The following is a 23218-nucleotide window of genomic DNA, read 5'->3' as shown; positions in this document are numbered from 1 at the left end:
TCATGGCCACCTTGCATATCCTGCTTGGTTTTATTCAATAATGTAAGGAAGAAAAAATAGAAAGACAGAATCGCATGAATAGGATGGTTACAGACTGAACCGAAGCAGGAAAAGTGGAAAAAGCAACAAGGTCTCTAAAATCATGATCCTGCACACTGTGCAGACTTTCGACAAGTTATGGAGATCAGAGAAAGCAGTGAACAACAACAAAAGGCTCAGTCATCATGAAGGAGCTAAGGAATTCAAGTAATTCAAGTAATTCAAGTATTTTATAGTCTTTTCCTTCTAATTTTGGTATCTTCAGTAATGGTTCCAAGGGGATTAATGCCATGACACATTTCTATTTAGTTTGCTTCCTCAGTCAGTGGCATTAAATTTCAACAGAAATCACAGCTGGGATTAACTGGAAAGACTTGTCTTAATACTTTTTTTCCTTCAGTAGAGCCCCATAACTCTGGAAATGTGGAATTTGATTCAGACAAGCTGATAAAGCTTCCTTATACAGCTACTTCAGAGAGCACTTTAGATTTTTGAATAAGAGACTTCTGTAGACCACAAATTCCTTTCCAAAGTCATACATATTCATACATTTCCCCGCTTCCACAAGTCACACTGAAAGCTCAGAAAAAGTATATTAAAATATAGCAAGTAAGATTATTAATTTTATATTTTTAGTATTTTTTACATTTTATAGAACCTCAGATATAAAGTGAGTTTCTATACATTATAAAAGTTCTATTTATATAAAAAACACATAACAGTGACTGAAAGAAGTTAATGACTGCAAAGAGAATGCTGATAGACAGGTCAAAATAGCAAAGACTTCAGCTACTTACGCTGGCCCCACTGGCCACTGCTGGGGTTCAGGTAGTTGGGGTAAAGGCCCTCTGGTTTATCCAGACGATTTAGAACTTTTCGGATATTCATTACCTAGTGGAAGGTACAAAACACTAAGCACTTATCCATTTTCCCCACAGAATACAGGAGTGTAAATATGCCTAAAAATAACCCCCCTGATCTTATTCAACACACACACACCCAAACACCTCTGTGCAATTGTATCACTATTGACAAAGCTGATATTGTCATGCAAACAAGTTCCTGAAAACCTCGGGAGTTTCTGTGCCGATTGTCAGCCATGAAACAGCACAACAGGAGCAAGCTCCAAAGTTCGGGACTTGCCATGCAGAGTATGCCCCTTCTCCCCAGGATGCTGGAATTCACTGAGGCTATTTGCCTTAACCACACTCAGCTACATCAGCATTTATATTCCTTGTATACCTAAATCAGAAATGCTATTAAATATTAGGCTTATCACCTAGTGCAGATGCGGAAGTGCGCTGCAAAGGAGTTTTGCCTGGAAAGGAGAGCACGGCTGGAGCTGACTGAGCTTTGCACCAGCAGCTTGCCCAGCAGCAGGGACCCAGGCAGCCCCCAGCGCTCTGCCAGCACTGCTAAGGAGCTCACTACAAATGAGATGCCCGGGGAAACAATTACAGTCCAGATGCTCAGCAGCTGGAGCCATCCAGCAGCACAATCCACTGCAGAGCACATGAAATGAGTTATACTGCATTTTAGGATTCACGGAAAAACAAATGTCACAGCTTGCAAGAATGAGGACCCTGAGCACTGCAGGCCAGAAACTGTAACAAAAAGGTACTGACAGCTTCATTATAAACCCCCGAGTGCCTAGAGACCCAGTGAAGTAGCTACTGAAAAAGAAGATAAATTAACTTATACCAAGCTCCAGAAGAATTTCTGTTGTGGTACACAAACTGCCTCCTGCATCTTGATACTACTCACTGCCCAAATGCAGGTGCAGTGAGTCCTAGACCTCAATTAATGAGTTCTTCTATGAATACATCCATGCAAAGCTTATTCCAGTGTTTCTTCTTTATCAAGTGTACCAGCTCTGGAATGGTTCGTCTCTGAGGGCTTTGGAATTGCAATCTCTAAAGGGTTTTAAGAATAGCTTACATAAACAGATTTCCAGCATCTTGCAGCTAGAGCATGTGATGCCACTGTGTAGAAGAACCATGGGCTAGGACTTTAAGATACACACTTTCATTGTCTCTTAGTAGAACAGATGTTATGCATTAAATTACCATAAATGCCACAAGATAATTAACTTATGTTGAAAATTTATTTCTGGCTATTCCTCAGTGCTGCCACTCCCTACTCATCCACTCCTCATCCCCAGTCCAAATTTAAGAGAAACTGTCCTTATATTTACCCCTAAATACATGAAAACTGCTAGGAGTTTGCTTCACAAAATTTATTCTAATACTGACAATGGTCCTGCAGCAAAGCCCCTCAGTCCCTACCCAATAATAATTTTAGATTTGGCTTTGCTTTTAGACCTACTGCTAAACATTTGGGGTCTCATCAATAATTAGATTATTAAGTCGATAATATCAGCTTTAGGTAACATGGGGTGGCTGCAATAAGAATACAAAATCAGAACAAGTGTATGTTTTAATTAGGAAATATAAAGAAGGTAAATGATAAAGTGATAAAGAACAAGTGATAAATGAACGAGTGATAAATGATTAAGTGATAAAGTCCTGATAAAGAACAGGACTTGCTGGCTATTAGTATCTTAAAAGGCAAAGCAAAATTGTTCAGGTGGGAGTTGAGGGAAGGAGGAGTTCTTTCCATGGCTCATAACTATAAAAAGTATCCAGAGGACAATGTTATCAAATTTTGGAAGAATTAGTGTGCACAACAACTGGTTTGTCTAAGGATGTGATTTCTTTTTTTCTTCCCCAAAGAGAGTTCAAAATATATTTCTTATAGTGCAATGGAAGGGCTTTCTGATCTCACTGACAGCAGTCATATTATACAGCATTTTGAAGAGTAAACTTGTTGAAATCACCATGGTGCTTTGCTTTCTCTAGGCATCAGTTATTATTCTGAATATAACGTCACATTTTGTTTACACCCCATTAGGTAAAGAACTGAAGAAAGCTGTACAGTCTGAGTGCTTAATGTGATACTAATGTAGAAGATAAACAGAAATTAAATGTTTTATGGGGCCATATACAAGAACATATATCAGAATAATTTTGGAAGAGACTTTTGACTTTTTAATACAAAAACATGCCAAGGTAATTAGGGAAAATGTGACAAATGCTTACAACTGAGGAAAATCCAAATCTCTCCCCATTGATATTAGTCCCTGAAAATGTGCTTTATCTTTTACAACATGATTTTGATGGAGCAGTCTAACCTTTTCAGCAAAGACAGGATTTCCAGACAGGTGGCTCAAATGTACAAACTCCAGATGCAAAGTCCCAAATTCCGCCAAAATGCTGCTTCCACCAGAGGCCCATGGCCAATTTCGACCGATTCCACTAAGATGAGGGGAAGAGAAAGACAGAAAATAATCATGAGCATCTGTAAGGCAATGCTAATAAAATGTAATAGGCAGTAGCTATAACATTATCATGAGAAGATAACTAATCTAGATGTACTTAATATGTATGTAAGGAGCCATGCTTCAGCAGCCTTCCATGATTTCCTCACAGGACCCTGAATTACTTCAGTCCAGCTCTGCTTAGGCTGTACAGTTGGTCCTTGCAACAACCCAGTCTTTTAGCTCACAAATGGCTCCATCACACTTATCACTGTCATAGTGTTCCATTGCAAGATACCATGTTTAAAGACACGACAAAAAACTACTGACTATAAGAAAGCATTCTCATACTTCACCTCTTTTCCTCTGTAATTTACACAGCACTCTCCAATTCTCACTCTAATTTCTGCAGTGCAATTGCTCATTAACTTAATGCATATATACAGAATAGGCTTTAAGTTAGAAGCATTGCATGCAGCATATATTTAATGCATGAGACTTTGATAGTGTAGGATAGGTATGTATTTTCAGTCTGGGCACTCATACCAGGATGAGTAACTTCAGTTTTAATTATGACCTAAAGATACTTCACAGCAAAATTAATCTTCGGATTTGTATTGAGAATAGAGAAAATCACATTTATTGCTAAATCCCCACTAGAAACTAAAGCTGCTTGAGACTCAGAATGGTGAGTCTACTGAAATTTCATTACAAAAAGGTGGAGATTCTTTCCCCCTTGAAATTTCCAGCAGCAATATTCAGAAAAAAACTCCTGAAATTAAAGAAAGTTTAGCCACTGTTCCAGAGTGCCTAGTTGAATTACGACATATTAGATTGGCTTATTATTAGGATGAATGTTACATACAAATACACTTATTAGGTACTGGAACATCTTCCACATTTCCAAGTTGTAAAGAGCATTAAACACAAACACATCTGTATATAAATAAAATTTTCATTTTACTTTTACACATAAGCAGCCACTACATCAATTAGCAGTTGCACAACCATGAAAATATGGTATTCTTCCTGAGTTAAAATGTGACTCAAAAAATCCAAAACCAGCAAAAACTCCAATAAATCATGATGGAAGTTCTCAGATTTATTAAACTCTTCTTCAAAAGATCGTCTTTAACTGAAGTTTAACCAATGCATGGAAATTAAGACTCCATTAGGTCAATCTCCCCGCTAGCTATATCAAATGGTATTTTGAGACTTCTGCCAGACACACAAAATAAAACCAAGTCATTAAGCTTCAAAAGCAGAGAAAAGGCACAGAGAGCACAAAGGAAAGAGATCTGATCCTGGTTGACCATAAAGGTGCAAGAGGTGGAGACACATATAAGTCCTCTGATGTAAATAATTGCCCAAAAAGTGTTTCCAATCTTCATAGCTGCAGACCAAAATCAATGACAAAACGAAATCAGGGTACTGCAAAGATGCACACAATCCCCATTTGGTAAGGTATTTGAGTGACTGAAACAGAACACAAGTTTTATGGTATCTTAATATCTCATTTTAAGATATCTCTTACAAAGATAAGAGTATGTTTTACAGACTGAAGAGAAACCCACACCTGGTTTACAAGCTTTCTGCACTTCAATCTCCTGTGGCTCGGAATTTTTTTGAATGGTAACATAAAAGCATCACATATTACAGAAAACAGGATCAAGGTGAGTACAATCAGACAACATATCTGGAAACCTCTCCACTACAGTCTGAAGAACTTGTGGACTGGTTATTCACCCAAGAACAGACCCCATCTCTGCTGCATGCTATCTCAAGTTCTAACTGCTGACTTCTAGATGAAAATATTTTATCCTGTTTCCAAATCATCCAGATTAAAAGAGATGACATAAAGTTCCCAGGAAGAAAAAAATGAGAAAAACCCCCTCAATTTCGAAAAGTTAGCATGTTGCAGTACAAATGGAAAAAGCACATGTGCTTTTTTCTAGAAAGTTTCTCAATCCATCTCAAAGTGAAAACATCGAGCTGTTCCTGCAGCAAGGCATCAACCAAAATTGACAGAAAATGTAATAGAGTTCCTACTTGGACTCTACCCCAGTGTCTGCTGATACCAATACAACCTGCCAGAACACTTTGATGTAGTGTGTTTTGTTAACAAGGAAAATTTCCAAACACAGCTGTCAAAAGGTTTTCTCCATGCAGCAATGTGTTTTGCCATGAGCGGACGATTCTTCTTGTTTAAGATGGTTTGAAAATCATGAACTTGCATTATTTGATCTTAAACAAAATGTAAGTAGAAATAAACATTTATGTTACATCTTAGGTACTATTTAATGGAGCTTTCATTTTTTTCAGTTGGGTCAGGTGGTTAGGAAAAAAAGGCATTTTTTCTGGTAATTCTGCAAAATAACAAGGCTATGTGTTGGCTTAGCCTCAGATGTGAGCTCTGTCACTGGAAAGCTCATGTCAATAAGCGGTAGTACTCAAGATTTGCTCTTCAGTCCCTCAACTATTTTTCATGCAACCTTCAGCTCTGGATGCCTGGTATTTTCTCATACCATAGAATGGCCTGGGTAGAAAGGTACAGTAAAAACCATCTGGTTCCAATCCCTCTGCCATGGGCAGGGGCACCTTTCACAGGTTTCCCAAAGCCCTGTCCCACCTGGCCTTGAACACTTCATGCCACAGCTTCTCCGGGCAGCCAATTCCAGCGTCCCCCCATCCTCACATAGAAAATTTCTTCCTGGTATCTAATCTAAACCTAATCTCTTTTAGCTTAAAGCCATTCCCCCTTGTCCTATCACTACCTGCCCTTGCCAAAAGTCCCTCTCAGCTCTCTTGCAGACCCCTTTAGGGACTGAAAGGCTGCTGTGAGGTCTCTCCAAACACTTCTGCAGGTTGAACAGCTCAATTCTCTCAGCATGTCTTCATGGGAGGGGTGCTCCAGCCAACTGATCATCTTCATAGGATATATTTCATCTTTGGGAACAATGGAACAGGTAAGTTTTCTATATTCTCTCACACTACTGGAACAGCCACAGTACTGCTTCTGATTCCATTTAACTCCATCCTTATTTTAAGATGATACCCCAGGGAGCATTATACAGACACTCAGCTCCTGGAGAGAGAGACCAGGAAATACTCAACAAAGCTTTCAGTAAACAAAATGGGAGAGATTGCACAGTCTGATCATTTTTGATTGAGAAAGTAGACTTTGACTTTTGTTTAACAGTATTTAGGCTTAAAAAAAAGAAAAGGAAATGAAGAGGGTGCTCTTTTTTCAGCCCTGCCCTCACCACCCTCCAAATAATAAATATTGTACACTTAAAAAACCCCAGAACTTTAAAAAAGAGAGAAACTAAACAGAACAAAATAAACGGAAAAAAGACATTTTTGTCAGGGATTATAAACAATGAGTACATTTACAAATTACTTGAGGTGCCCTAGAAAATAACATGCAATAAATACATCTAACAGCTCAGTAAATATTAATAACTAGACATAGTAAAATAATGATTTCTGCCCATGCATGAGATAACATAACCAGTGCTCCCAACTCAGACATTTTTCAAGCTCTTCACCATTGCCATTATGAGGGTGAACAAAAACTCCTTCAAAGTTAAAAAAATGCAATGCTAAGAACCTATTTACCATTCAGCCATAAAGTCAGTGCTGGGTATCTCATTACTCTTCAGTTATGAAGTTATGCACTGGCTTCCTGAAGTCTTGAGATGCAAACCTGAGTCTCTGGGGAAAGGTTTTATTTCTGTTCCCAAGTTTTAGCAAACCTACACAATGTTGCAAGTTCCTACAGGTTTTTTGTCTGCGGGTGCTCATTACTCAAGCCAAGAAACAACAGCTGCAATCTGAACCCAAAGAATGATCGGGGCACTTGGGGGATTCTCAAAAGGTGCTTTATGACTCTGTGCCAAACTTATGTGCAGATCACTCCTCCCAGTCAAAGCAAAACTTGTAAAGCACTGAAAATTTTTGCATCTTATTTTCACTCTGTTTAATAGTTTAATGTCGCAAATGTCTTGTAAGCTGACAAATGCAGTTTTCAGAAAGAGATGGAGAACAGCAAAGGGGGGCAGGTATGACACTTTCTATATTAGCTTCATTGCTGTGTTCTGCTTTCTTTTTGTAATTTACCTTGCCACTGAATTTTTCAATTTTTCTTATACTAATACACACTACAACCTGTACTAAGTGTCAGTCATGTACTCACATCAGGGTTAGAAACCAAATTCCTACTGAACACTTCAGGAAGGAAAGACAGAAGGAGACACACTACTCAAACTACTTTGAAGATCCAGACAAGTACTAAAATATCTTCAGTTTATAGGGTACTATTTTAACCTATCTCAAATCACTGTGTCTAAAATAGTATATTTTACACTGCATAAAACACACAAAAAGTTTCTGTAACACATTCAGAGAACTTTAGGACTTTTTATAACTTTTATTATGTAATTAAGGCAAATTTGAAGTGAGGATCTGGATCAGAGAAGCATAATATTTTGGTTTATAATATTTCTCACTGATTTTATAAATTTTGTTTCTGAACACTGAGTGCCACAGAATGTGAAAACCAGTGTTTGTAATTCTACTGTCAGTCATTCTTGGCAAATGTGAGCCTGATTGACCTGGGCTGCTGGTAACTCAATTCAGTATTTTTCCAGCAGATCATTGTTGGTTCATCTGTACATAAGAACAGAAAGCATGAGATCACTAAGTCTTCTAAAATGTACAGAGTGTACCAAGAGAGAGAACCACAGAGGAAATATAAATATTCAAAGCTTGTTTTTTAAAAAATCACTGAAATTCAGAAGCACAACCATATTTAAAAGAGTTTTAAAAAATTATACTACATCCCCAATATATATAAAGCAGCAGCTAATTTTCAACTGAAAGGAAAAGTAAATCCTCAGGGAAACTGCACAAATACTTCAAAGGGTCAAAACACTTATCAAAATTCTTGTCATCAGCGAGCAGAACTGTTTGTCTCTGCAGACAACTTGTTTATTATACCCCAACCTTTCCTGGAGGATGCCAGGACAACTCTGCAAACTGGAGGCAGAGCAAGAAGTCAGAATTTCAATATTTAATGCAAAATGCACCAGCACAACAGGATAGTCAGTATCCTCCTGCAGACTCAGCCTGTAAAGAGTGAAAGGCCAGAATAAAAGAGACACAGCAGCAACAATGTGATGTGTCCAAGTACCGCTGTTGAGAAAGGTTTTAGAACTAAAAATTAATATAAGTACCAACAGCCCCTTTGGACTTTACTAAAGCTGATGTTTTTTTCTGTAAGAAACTACCCTGTGATTGTGGGTGAAAATGCAAAATGCTGTGACAGAGAAATCACTGAGAGGGGTCCACTGAAATTCACCAGAGCCGGAGCACGCAGGTTGTGCCTGGTACTTCCAACAGCGCTGAGGGGCCAAGAGGATCTGCCTGGAAAATACAGATTGTGACTGGAATTGGTTAGGCTTAATCCTGTTTTAAGGGGATTTCTGCAGGAGCAGAGTGTAGCCCAGCCCAGTTCTCAGAACCTGGTTTATGTCCCCCCACACCACCGCTGTGGCTCAGACACCCAGGACAGAGGGGGACCTTTCCAAATGGAGGTCGAGACACAGGCAGAGGGTGTTGCAATGGACACACAAACTTCCCTGCAGCTTTCCCCTCCCAGCACCCCAGGATGCACTTCATGTTTCTCCTTGAGTCTCAATCCCCAAGCAAGCACGCCTTGAATCCAGAGGTAATGCAGAATTATCAGGGCTTTCTTTGTCAAAGAAAACCACAAATCCTCCCCCGCTTTTTTCCCCAAAGGAAGCCTGTGGTCCCCAGACAATTTGGAAAGCATAATATGATTGCTTTTCCATGTTTTAGTCTTAAAATTATGACCACAAGCCATTTGGCTGCACAGCTGAAACCCCACACTGTAATCCAGCAGCATTGCTGTGTGCCAGCTCCAGGTCTGACCATGAGAGAAGGTGGGGAAGTGTGGGAGCTCTGCAACTCCAGCAAGGGCACTCTGAAATTCATCTCCTTGGGGCTCCCCTGATAATCAGTGCAGGGAGATAACAGAATTAAATCACTTCACAGAGGAGATTAAGCTGAAGATGGAGTCTTTCCTGTTACACAGTAAACCCATGGAGACCAGTCTCATACAGTTACCCCTTGCCAGGTGCCCAAATCTCAAAATTTCAATTAGCTTCACAGGTACCAGATGGGTTTTTAAACTCTCTACAGGCTAATACATATAACAAAAGGGATAAGTGGAGATAAACACTCTGTAATGTTATATTTTAAAATCTTTAATTACATAAAAGGTTTTTTCCTAACTCACAATTTATCTTTAATGATTTTTTTAGGAACTAGATGATTTTTAAGGTCTGCTACAATCCAAATCATTCTACAATTTTGTATTTCAATCCAGTTAGAACAATCTCCAAGGGCACAGTCCATTTTGGCAGAATTGCTCATTATTCCTATGTCTTCTTTTTGTAAAGAAGTAAAAATACACAGTGTCCAGCCACAGCATTTCTACATTTCTAATGAAGTGTTTATATATTGCAGAAGCCTTCAGTCTATACACTGCCAAAGCCTTTGGTGTATTTCTTTTTTGTCACTACCAGTCTTTCATAATATTTTAATTTGATTAAATCAACTAAGTCTCCTTAGAACAAATGAAGAGAGGTCAGAAAACCATCAGGTTTGTCCTTTACATACTTGGTATCTATTTTTTGATTTTAAACAAAATACATTTAAAAGATGAAATTTCTCTAGAGTCATAGATGGCATGAAATACATCAAAATGCTAAATAAAACTTAATTGCTTTCAGACATTCCTAGGCAAATGATTGAACTCAAATCCTAACAATTAATATGTTCTAAATATACACACACACTCAACTTAAAAATAAGCAAATACTGGGGAAAAAGTATTTTATGGATACTACAGTGGCATCCTCTGGGAGGGGAGAATACTCCAGGATAACCCTGCTGGAGCAGGAAGGTTGGACCAGGTGATTGATCCACTGTGGTCCCTGCCAACCTGGCCCATACTGGGATACTGTGATCCCTTAGGAAAGGGAGACAAGTGGCAGCCAGAAGGATGATTCTCAGAGGCCATTTTCATAGAGTATCTAATGTTTCATGCATTATTTAGGATTACCACATTGAAAATACTTTCATAAGAATAATTTTTTGGACTGCCCTGAATGGAATGATTTGTCAATGTGTCACCAAGAAAAGAAAAAAAAAAAAAAAAAGAAGAAAGATGAGTGGCTTCTCTTCCCAAAAACCAATGTTAATCATTAGACACACATTTCTTCCTAACATCTCACTGAGAGGCTAAATCCAACAACACAGACCCCACTGGGGGAGTTAAAGGATGAGTTAATACTTAGAAAAGGTTCCCTTCAAACTCCTGAGCTACATCTTTCTCCTTTTAGTACTGCAGCTAACTAAGAATACTAATAAATTATGCTGTGTGATTTCAGCTTTAATCAGAGATTAATATTTTAAAGCAAAATTAAAAACAAACTCAACTATGAAGCACACAGGCAATGCTTGCTCAAAGTTTCAATCAGTCTATACCAGAAATTAAATGCTAAAAAGATTTTTTTTAAAATTTATTTCTTTCTCCCCCATCCCTAAAAATACAGTATACAGGATTGTGGATCTTGGTTTAAGGGCCTGTCTTCACAAGCACTGAAACTGATGATTTATTTGTTATTGCTTCAAAGATAATTGCTGTATTTTTGTTTTCCCCCTAACTGGCCAATCATCCTCACCCTTGTTTGAGAGTAGAAAGAAAAGTCAGAAATCCCATGTTTGCACATACCACTGGCACTCACTCAACTTTTCCACCCAAATCTTGTGGTGGGAGCTGCCAAGGCAGGGTCAAACTGAAGAATCTGTGACAGGACTAGCACAGTAACTGTGTATTTCTAGTGTGAATATCTTCCTATCCAACTACCAGTAAATGACAGTTAACTTTTTGCAGGCTTGAGTGGTTCCAGAATCACCCAAGGCATCCAGACTCCTGCTGGAGCTCTGGTTTTTCCACAGTGTCCCTTCTCTGAGACAGGAAAATTATTATCATCTGGTCAAACACCTCTCATTCACTGTCTCAACAGCTGGAGACAGCTGAAAAAGAAACTGAAAATCAGCCAGCTAGCCTGCAGGGCAGTTTTTGATGTCTATTTTATTCCTCTTTGTAAGGAGGATTGTGTAGGCAAATTCTAACAGCTGGTGAGTTTTTCAGCTGTGACAATAAATGTATTAACTGCTGCCCTTGCCTAACCACTGCCCAGCTGGCAGCTTCCTGCTCAGCCCAGCTGCCCTCTCTGAAACTGATATCAGCTCTTACCTGGAGAGATGATCTTTAGGGTTGCTGACTTAGCAGGAGGAGGCAGACAGTGAATTAGTACCATCAGCAATCCCAGGAGGAAAACTAACACAAGTGGTTACTCAATTTTATGGGATGACAGGGAATAAAAAAGATTTCTACATATGTTGCAATGTCAGACAAAACACAAATGTTTTTCACTGCAACAAGTGAGATAATGAAGAGATATAACCTCAGAGCTATTCGTTTGAGAACATCAATTTTGTCTATTTGCCTATTCAATGCAGTGTCAGCATTAATTTATGCTGATTTCCTTGCCACTACAGTGATGCCAGGGAGGAGATGCATCCATTTGTATTGGAGACACATGCACGTCATCATCTGTCTGGAAATGAGAGCAGGAAAATCAGAGTGCTGTGGCTAACTATTCATCATTTGAGAAACTACCAGCATAGCCCCCAAAAGATGCTAATATGAAACAGATTTTAAGACAAGATCCCTGCTTTTCTCCATGAAGTCCATTAGGTCCTTCAAAGGCAATGTTTATAGTTACATTTTCCTAGAAGAAAAGTTATCCTTGTCCCAGCATTTTTGCCTTTTATCATTATAAGGAAACATCCAGAGACCTCAAAAGCTGCCCTAGAATGGTCACTGGCTCTTTACTGTACTTTCAGGCAAAAAAGTAAAATGTTCAAATGTTATCCAGTGGACTGATCTTCACCAAGGTGACACCCAAGAGGCAATTTGTCTTGAAACTGGACAAGCAGCAAAAGAGACTGAAGAGCACTATTCATGTAAAAGCAGAAGGAGGTACATGAAGTACAAAGTTTCCAGTACCAACTTGTGCTGTGGCCTCTGTCAGGACAATTCCCCACCTCCCTGGAGGATCAGCCAGTGCTGGTGGACACAGGGAAGGCAAGAGAGCTCTGTCTGCTCCATGTTCAAGTCATCTTACATGAAAGCCCACTAAACAGTCTCTGTGGTGAAAGATATCTGATCATTATTAGGTCAGAGTAGTGATGGCACCTGGGGAACACTTAGGTGAGAGGACACTACAGTGAATGGAAACAGCAGATATGGAGCAGGAGGAGCCAAGACCCAGGTGGAGACCAAAATGCCAGAGAGAACCAAGGTGAAGAGGAAACAATCTCATCTGCCTCTGGAGAGCAGCAGAGAATAAGCAAAGGCCAGTGAAACTGCCTTTGGGAAGACCATGTAGGCATTGAAGTCTGACAGCTTCTCAGAATAAAAATAAATCACCATGGGCTCCAAAAGCGACCAGATAGCATGGTATACTTCTTTTGTGCTCTGATACATGGTTTTTGGACATCTGGATCTAGTGATACTGTGTCTATTGACACTTAATCAGAGTATCTTATTTTTACAAAACAGTCCATCCAGACCATTGAGCTGCTTTGTTTACATCAAATTCCTGTAACATTTCTCTGTGGAAAAAGACTGAATTTCTTTAGGATTTTACAGGCAGGGTTTGTACAACCCTTTCCTCATGGCTGTCTGCCCCATGACACTTCTCACATTACTGCTGCTCTGAGGGAGCATCAAAGCTTGTGGAACTGGCACTCTGTGACAAGCCATCAGAGCACTGAGCTCACATTTACAACCCCACATGGAGGAAGGGAGAGACAATTAGTCAGGCATTACATGATCTGAAATATCAATATGACACAAGTAAAGTATTTTCAGCGTCATCATCTAAAACTGTACTAAAACTGTACTTGTTACCGTAATAATTTCTGATAAAAGTTATCTGAGCACAGCACAGACCTACATGTCTCCTACAACACACTAATGAATAAACTAAAAAAATTGTGCTTCCTATTACTTTATATACTAAGGTTTAATTAATCAATTCCAAAGGCTAAAAAAGCAAGAGGGAATAGAACACAACAGAGCAATGCCAGAGATAATAAGTACTAGCATGCACTACTTTTAATCAGGTCCCCAAAGAGAAGTGAAAATAACAGGAAATGAAAGTAATGAATGAAATTTCACAGTTCTGCCATCCATGTGATAAGTTAAGACAGAATAAAAGAAGGTGGTATTAGAATGAAATTCCCTGCTGTAGCAAGTGGTGTAACTCAGTGCTACTGACAGTCAAAAACCTTAGAAAACCAAACCCAAAGAAAAAACATCCGAAGCAAAGCAATAAAAAACTAACTCCTGCTTCTGAGAAGCAGATTCACTGGGCAGGAAAATAATTAAGAGTTTTGGAAGAATCTATGAGAAACACCATTTATCTCTGTTCTTGTGCTCTCTCCCATGCCTTTTAATACTAAAAGACAAACTAACTGTGTAAGTTTAAAGCTTATTTTAGAACTTCACATTTCACATTAACATTGCTTGCTGCCTTAAAACCACTCTAGCCATGGCATCTGGCACTTTTGATATACTGTAGTCAGTACATCCCTCTTTAAGACTCTGCTCCCAGTTCTACATCACTTTCCCAACATTCAACTTTTAGGTTATCCTTTTTTTTTTCTCCTGAGGATTTGCTATAAATCCCCCCTCCACCCTGATTAGTTAATTAACTTCTGACTTCAGTTAGTTTCTGTCCCACATCCAATTTCCTTGACTAGTAACTGATGTTCAAGTTCTGCTAAATTGTTCTTTTGCTATATCAGCTGCATTGTCCAAGTGCAAAGAAATGTTATTAACTTCCTCTCTCTGTAAACTTTGTTATGTGGATGAGTGTTGAACAGTTTGCATTTGGAGGTGACTAGGTCACATAGAAATAGGCTGGAGAATTGGTGCTAAACCCAGAACTTCCCTATATTTTTTTCTTCTGCTTGATGTGTTTGGTGGGCTTTTTTTTTTTTTTTGGCTGCTCTGTTCTTTTCCGGTTTCACAACTCTCTTCTTGCTCCCCCAGTCAATTCCAGATATTCCAGATATTCAATTCCAAATCCCAGATATTCTTTCTTTTACTGCCAGTCACTGGAGATCAAGTTGTCTCCACACTTTCTCAAGTGAAGGCAGAGAGACGTGTTTGTCTGGTGGAGATCCTGCAACAGCAGTCCCCTCCAGCTCAGGCTAAGGGCACTCACAACCCAACCAAGAGTATTATTGTACCGAAGCACTGTGAAAACAATGGGTTCTCTATCAGAAGGGCTGCATCAGTTTTTCAAGAAAAGCCACTACTGATCTTCTGGACAGGACAAAATTCCAGTATTTGGTCTTTGCAGTCTGATGAGGACTTAAAAGAACAGGTAAAGATTCAAAGCAGCAAAGCACAGAGGGCAAATGACAGCTACATGTGATTTCTCTGCCACTAATTTCCCCTTTCCCACTTCCTACCACTAATTTTTCAATACCTTAAATAATCCTAAACTCAATCTCAGTCATTTAAAATATATCTGTATCACTCTTGTCTATACATTCATATTAATTCCTTATCATCAGACAGTAAATCTAAAAAGATTTATTCTTTTTCTTCTCTGAACTCAATTAGCTCGTATTAGCTTCTTGTGCCACAAAAATATTTTATGTGGGTTCACAGTCATTCAGGTTAAAGTCTTTCAAAGCACCTAGTCACATTTATTGTGCTTGATGCTGCATGTGGTGCCATTAAATGCTTGAAACATAGAATCAAAATCATTACACTAACGGCATGGCTCCGTTATTAAAAATAATGGGCTGACAAGTCGCAAAGGTCTGCTTCAAGCCCTTTTGTAGCTTCCAGTCATTGCAAGGAGCCTGTGTCAAAGGCTTGCTGACTGACAGTCAATTATTTCTCCCTCTAATACAGCTGCTGGATCAACAGAGGTTTCACATACTGGACAGCTTGTCACAGGACCTGAAGCTGTGATATTCATCAGATATTAACATTAACTTAACACATGCTGTAAATTACACTTGCATATGGATTTGTGGATATGTGTATCAATCTAAACATGCACAGTACAGAGACACCACTGTTGTTGAGGGAAACCTCTCTTCAGTATCTGCTGTCACAGATGCTGTGACAGCTGTATGAAACTCTACTGAAATGGCATTCTGGTTCACTGAAAGGGACAGCTCCCCTAGATTAAAGAAACTTAAGTAGTCTTTTTCAGAGTAGTGTAGTGAAAGACATAATCTGTTTTGACAAATGCTCTAAGAAAAGTATAAATGTCCTCTTCTACCAGTCTGCTTCAATCTTCTTGTTTCTCTTTACCCACACACTGCTGTGTCATAAAAATCCATTTGTTCTGGGATCAGATAAAATTTATTTTGCTCACTGTCAGTCACTAAGGCCTTGATCCTTACTCACAGCCAATAGAAAGACTTGTGGTTGCTTCAAGGGGACTGATTGAGCACTAAAATCCTGTAACTGTCGTTAAAAATAGGAATGCAGAGAATCCTTGCAGCCAGACTGAAACACCTGTATCACTGTTTAAATCATTTCTGTTAGCATCATTCAGATTCAGGAACTAAGAGCTGATTCTCTTTCTAAAACATCAGTGATACAACATAAAAAGTTTCTTGTCCCAGCAAATGACACATTTGCTTATGCACAGTTTTGTCCTTCTAACCACATAAAAATGCCTACTAACCACATAAAAATAAAATTGAAGTCAATAATTTAAAGAAGTACTTACATGCAATTTACATCATTTTTCCCATCTTTATACATTTATAGAAGATACATTTATTCAGTATAATACAGGCAATTTAACAATAAAGGGACAGCCCTATTTTTCTCAAAATGACACTAGTTTCAGGCATATCACACGGCTAGAGGAAGTCATACATTATATTTATCAGATTCTGATTCTGAATGTTATGCTTTTGCTCCATGTTTAATAAACACTAAATTTTATTTTATTTGCTCACATTTTTATAAGTGAGTCAAGCTCATTGCTGTTTGCATTATCACAGAAAATCAACCAACGGCTTAAATATGATCAAATTCATTAATTAAGGTAAGTTCAAGAAAATTTTCTACTGTATAGCAGGCAAATGGAAATAAAACAAACCCACAAAGAAACAAAAAAATGACACATAATGTAATACACATCTGATTTTCACCTGAGGAAATAACACTGTGTTTCCTGTGATAAGAGTTTCTATCACCAGGTATTCAACTGTGTTCTACCTAACCATGAACTCCATCAGTAAGCTCCTTATTATTACTTCAAGCCACAAATACCTTTACACAGCCGCTGTTCATCTTACAGATGAGCTATTTACAATAAACCAATGATGCTGACAAGGCACAGCACAATACAGCTTAATTCCCATATATGCACTAAAAATTCTGATCCACGAAAATCTGGATACATCATAAATAAAAGTCGAAGAAGAAAGAAAAGGACAAATAGTACCACAGAAACTCAGGAAAGCCAGATTAGTCAAGATTAGTATTTTTAAAGAAAAAATTAATTTCTTCCATAATCTTCTTGCAGTATTAAATTACAACAATACCTTGATACAGTAAATATCTTGAAGAAGGAAAGGAGTTTTCCACCCAATTACTTAACAATCCAATAGAGCTGAAAAAGGCTGAAAGATATTTGTTACTTTGGTAGAGCAGAAAATGAGAAGTACCAAACATTTATTCTAAAAGTACTTAAAACACATAATCACAATCCATGCACTAATACTCATGGCCACATTTAAGATATTCCTTGGAGGATTTTGTAAACCAGATTATCAGATAATAAAGGACCTGGCATCGAGTAGTCAAATAAGCTTTTCTTAACAGTAATGGGATTTTAATCAATACAATGAAAATAATATAATAAAGGATGAAGTGAAATAAGCATGAAGAGATTGCTATTTAAAGCAATAGAACAAAAAGGCTCAGAAAAAAAACCCCCACACTTCTGGAACCCTGCTGGAGACAATATGTGTACTTTTTGTTCCTGTACCAGCACAGTGTTTCACTAATCACCTTGAAAAAGCTTCTGCATATTAACAACATACAGGGGGAAAATACATTGCTATTTTTCTTTTATAAATTATCAATGAGAACAATGATGATACAGTTTTATAAAGCATTTAAGAAAATTGGGTTTCTGTCCCAATTCCAGGAAAACATTTGGCCAAAGGTTTTAAATGTTTTTTGTAATCCCTCACTGCTCTTGATGGCTTAAGTGAAAGAATCAGTATTTCAAGCTTTTTTTTTTTTTTTCCTGCCCTTTTTTCTCCCTCTTTTTCTTTTCTGTATTCCCAGCTGTAGACTGGAATAATATAGCATGGAGTATCTTGCAAGAATTGTCATGTAAGAAGTACCATATTTGTTTTTCCAGTGCAATGAAGATCATGTCTGGAATGCAGTATGTTCTGGATAGATATGGCATACTGGTTTGTTTTTCCTGACACTTCTGAAAGATAATGTCAGTGATAAATAAGTACTTTTGGTAATGTGCACAATTGTCTTTTCAATACCAGAGAGACCTTGAACTCAAAAAGCCACCAAAATAAATTATCTTTAGCTCTATTACGAGTAACTTCTTGACACATTACATTACGTATTTGGGAATTTGAGAGCAACACACTGGTCCAAGTCAAAGTGATCAGAGTAAAAAAAAAAAAAGAGATGACTGCCCTTTCTCACTCCTGCTTCTTTCAGGAAGGCAGATTTCCAAAGGGCATTTTCAGGCTCCCTTTTCCTCCCTAAGAGGCAAGCATGAAGAACCACCTCTGCTCTGTGGAGAGCAATAGGTCTTTTTCTAAGCATCTTAAGTACCTAACACATGTTTGGTCAATTCACAACCAATTAACAACACAAACCAATCTGTGTCACAAACAAAATTTACTCATAAGTAGGCTTTTGTGAACTTGTACTACTCATGAAAATCTCAGATGCCAGTAAACTGTACCCATACAACAGGCTGAATATTCAAATGACATATTTAAGCCTTCAAAGATAAGCCTAAAAGCTATTAGCCATTAAAACAATGCTGACAAAGTTAGTTAAGCAAAACTCAGTTAATTTACAAAGGGAATTCTGGGTAAAAGATAGAGAAAACAGTGCATTTATGGCCTCAGTAGAACACCGTGGCATTATGTGAAACAACATTGCTGAAAGACTGAATACTCTAATGCCTGTTAGAAAATGTTCATTTGAAAAGAATTAAATTCAAAATGATGCCTTTTAAAAATCTTTGCTCCAGTAGATCTCATTACCTAGAGAGTTTGCTGTATGACATGAAATGGGCAATCTGAAAGGTCAACCAGAAAGACTCTCAGGGTTGCTGCACCAATCACAATTTGCTGGGATGTATTTAAAACACATGGGCCTCTCCACAGCTAAGAACTGAATCAAGACATTTACATTAATGGGCCTTTGACAGACTAATACTCAATTTTCTTATACTACACAGAAACTGCACAACATGAGCACCATTACAAGATATATAGCATATGGATACCATTAAAGCTCAATTATAAGGAATACTTGCTGATTTATTTCTCTAAGCACTACTCCAAGGAATGTAGCAGCAGTTTCACAGATGTCAAGTGGAAATAGTAGTCTTTCATTTAATTTGCTAAAAGATTGTTCCTTCCTATTAACTAATTTCCTCCTAAACATGTGTCAGTGTTATAACAATAAAAACGTCATTTTAACACGAAGTTTAAACCAGTGAAGGCAAATTGCTGGAACAAACTACTTAGCTGTCTTGCTAACCTCTTTTTATTTCCTTCTCAATAGGTCTCAAACTAGCCCATCATTGTGCAAGTCTCATTTTGTCTTTACCCTCTGCTATATGGATTTCTACAGCAATGTGAATGTAGCTACAGCATTTACTGCTGGGGCTTTACTACTGCTTGTTTAATACAAAACAACAGACTATTCTGGCAAGTCTTTTAGATTATATTCAGTCATACTACATCCTCTAAGCCAGGTGTTCTCAGTTAGGTTATGGTGTGCTTCAGTGTCAAGGTCTGATCATTAAAAAGAAGGAAACACAAGGACACTCAGTTTTTTTATGTGAGATTAGAAAGAGAACACCACAAATTTTGGATGTTGGTTAGGTGCACCCACCTAACTCCATACTTAGAAGAGAGTCCACATCTGCCTATTGGATAAGAAGTCAGGCTGAATGTCTTCTCCAACATAAAGACCTGTTAGCGAGTTCCTACCCTTTCCTGTCCTTACAAGAGTCAGTCTGTAGTGAGCTAAAAGTCAGTCAAGGCAGAACACAATCACCAAAGTATTGCTCATTGGGTTATTCATTTTTAAGATTGACTTGCCAGGCATTAACTCTCTAGTCACTTTACTACTTACTCTCTACTATAAAATTATATGGCAATATTAGAGAAAAAAAAACCCAGCAGACTCAGCCTACACAGCATCAAATTGGCCCTGTACTCTTCAATATCTTCATAAATGACTCGCACAGAGGTCTGGAAGGGATACTAAGCAAGTTTACAGATAATACAAAACTGGGAGGAGCTGTTGCCTCCCTTGAGGGGAGGGAGGCTCAGCAGAGAAATCTTGACAAATCAGAGTGCTGGGCAATCACCAACCAATCAGTTCTATGAGGGAAAGTGCTGGATTCTGCATCTGGGATGGGGCAACTCTGGACGTACGGACAGACTGGAGAATGTTATCCTGGGAAGCAGTGCTGTGGAAAGGGACCTGGGGATCCTGGTCAGTGGTAAGTGGAACATGAGTCAGCAGTGCCCAGGCAGCCAGGAGGGCCAACCTTGTTCCTGGGGTGCATCAGGCCCAGCCTCACCAGCTGGGCCAAGGAGGGGATTGTCCCGCTTTGCTCTGAGCTGGGGCGGCCTCACCTCCAGTGCTGGGGGCAGTTCTGGGTGCCACAACGTAAAAAAGAGATTAAAGTATTAGAGAGTGTCCAAAGAAGGACCATAAGGATGGTGAATGACCTTGAGGGGAAGCCACATGAGGAGTGGCTGAGGTCACTTGGTCTGTTCAGCCTGGAGAAGAAAAGACTGAGGGGAGACCTCACCACAGTCTACAGCCTTATTGTGAGGGGAAGAGGAGGGGCAGACACTGATCTCTTCTCTGTGGTGATCAGTGACAAGACCCAATTGAAGTTTTGCAGTTAAGATTCCCTACCTTTTAATGCTGAGAGGAAAAACCTCAGATAGCTACAAAAAACCTTGAGGCATTCATATACATGACTGAATTTGGAAGAGCTTTTGGACATTAGTACCTATGTCAGTTCTGCAACCACCAATTTTCTCACCACATCTGAATGAGAGACAGCACTGGATATCATTTAGGGTTATATTTTATCCTACATATCTATGAACTAATTCTTTAATGCGTACTCTTTGTCAGTTGTAGTATCTTGTAGTACATGAAAGCACAGAAAAAAAGTGCAGCTGATCTAACTAAAAGTTACAGTGTGATCAAACTGATTTACAATGCTGGACTGCCTAATCCACCACAGAATGACTTCAAAGAATACATAAGACACTTAAAAATATCTGTTTCTCCTAAGAGCTGCATGTCATGTAACTACTCTTGTTTTGCCATGTGCAAACTGAGCTTTATTACTGCAAATGCTCATGAAAATTGTGTTATATTGGTAACTTCAAAGAAAACAATTAGCAAATTTGAAAATAATTTAGAAACTTAGGATATTGACAAAATGGTTTGAAGCAGATTCAAACCATTCAATTATTCGAACAATTCAAATATGAATTATTTGCAACTATGTGTCTAAAGAGAAAGAAAGCCAAATTAACTATATTCTTTATTAATTTGATTTATTCCAAAGCGATTTGTTCACTATAACTAATGCAATAAACTGCCCATTTGTTAATTTTGAAGAGCAAACTAGTTTATTAAATTAATTTTTTGGATATGAAAATCAAAATGGAATATTTCAGGGTCCTAAAACCACTCATATGCCACCGGCTGTGAAACACAAATCAATAACCAGCATAAGATGGTCACCACCACACCACCACCATGCATTATTCACAGTCATTAAGGTCAGCAACAAACCTCAGACAATTTGCAAGTTTCATACTTAGTGTTTGATTTTTTTGTGATTGTTTTGTTTGGTTGTGTTTGGTTTGGGTTTTTTTTTTTTGTATCTGAGAGTTATGCATGAAGCAAAACTGACATGAGATCTGCATGAATCTTATTCTCTTCCCATAAACCAACAAAATTTCCGAGTAGGTCCTTTGTAAATTCCAAGGCTGTTATTTGATTAGAGCCTCAGTAACTCACTTCCCCACCTCCCCCAACCCCTTGTATATTTTATTGTCATTATAGAGCAGTCAAATCTTTGAATTTCTGCTTCAAATATTTGATTTGGCTAGCTCTCTGCTCAGATTGAGCTGGATCAAAGAGAAGACATAGAAGGCTTTGCTTTACTCAGTTATCCAAAGCCAGGTTTGTGATCCTCCACATGCCCTGAGAACAAGCAGGTCAACTGTGCCAAACAAATATCCACTTTTAGGCACTTATGCATTTACCCACAAAACACAGCACAGCAAGTGGGGAACACTGGGAGAGATACTTAAGGAGTTCAACTTCAGAGCTGAACTAACCTGCTGATGAAGACACCCACACTGATTCCTTGATCTTAATTATTCACAAGCCCTTAGGCATAACCTGCCCACTATTCACCTACCAGTAATATCCAATTTGGACTCTCTAGCTAATGCTTTCTTTTAAAGGAAGCAATAACCTAGGGAGGAAAAGCACGTCTGAGAAGTGAAAAACCCAAGTCGGCTGAATTCCTGGAGAATGTCTCAAGTACTAGGAGAAAAACTCTTCCGGCAAATGCTGTCCATTTTCTGTTGAAATTCTGTAACAAAAGAACTGAAAGGACAAGATTCACTGGACTGGAAGGACAAGATTCACTGGACTGAAAACTTCTGGCTTTTGGTCTCCCAGAACACCTCCATTCCCAATAAAAACTTAACAACAAAATTCCTAAAACAAGACAAGCAAATTCCCCAGAAGTCTTATGTAAATAAATCAGGTGGTTTTAACTATCTGTTCGCTGACAGTGTAAGGATACTGAATAGTTTCAGACCTGATCTACAGGTCTGATCCACACAGATGCTTTGTGCTTTTTCCCAATCACTTGTTAAAAACAAGACTAAATATAAACCCTACTAAGAAGATGACAACTCTTAATAGATTTTAGTAGATCAGGTTTGATAGTTGCAACATCAAGCAGTCTGCTTAAGAGCATTTTCTTTTATCAATTTTGCTGCTTGGATCCTAATTGTAATTTCTGTTCAGTATCGTCTAATTTCCTAATAGACAAGAGGCTCTGAGCACGGGATGACCCACAATAACCTTCATGCCTCATAAAGAAAGCAAGGGCACAAATACTCTCCCCCTCATGTCACCTTGTCATGCTAATTCAACACCTAGGTAATTTCTATTTTCTCCTTGCATTTCTGAAAAACATATAGGGATAGATTATGAAAAATGTAGACTAGAATGACCATTACGGTAATTGCACTGGTTACAGTTATTAATTTGTCAAAATTAAGTCAATAAACGTTTTAGTAACACCATTATATTACTTGATTAGTTTTGAAAGTGATTATCATAAGAACTCTATTTAATTGGAAGCATTTCAATTTACAGGA

At 38.3% G+C, this 23218-nt stretch overlaps 1 protein-coding gene across 2 annotated transcripts in view; it reads right to left on the bottom strand.

Moving 5' to 3' along the window:
- The window catches only part of MAN1A1 (mannosidase alpha class 1A member 1), a 137050-nt gene that overhangs the window by 25086 nt on the left and 88746 nt on the right, over window positions 1-23218 (bottom strand). For both annotated transcript variants that reach the window (XM_005492610.4, XM_074537912.1), the window contains exons 6-7: window positions 3230-3353; window positions 837-930 (exon numbers count right to left, since the gene is read on the bottom strand). In XM_005492610.4, the coding sequence (XP_005492667.1) occupies window positions 837-930; window positions 3230-3353 (218 nt within the window). The remainder of the gene's footprint in view (window positions 1-836; window positions 931-3229; window positions 3354-23218) is intronic.

Source organism: Zonotrichia albicollis, chromosome 3, assembly GCF_047830755.1.
Source record: "Zonotrichia albicollis isolate bZonAlb1 chromosome 3, bZonAlb1.hap1, whole genome shotgun sequence".
Taxonomy (NCBI): Eukaryota; Metazoa; Chordata; class Aves; order Passeriformes; family Passerellidae; genus Zonotrichia; species Zonotrichia albicollis.
This window is presented reverse-complemented; position numbering and strand designations above follow the sequence as displayed.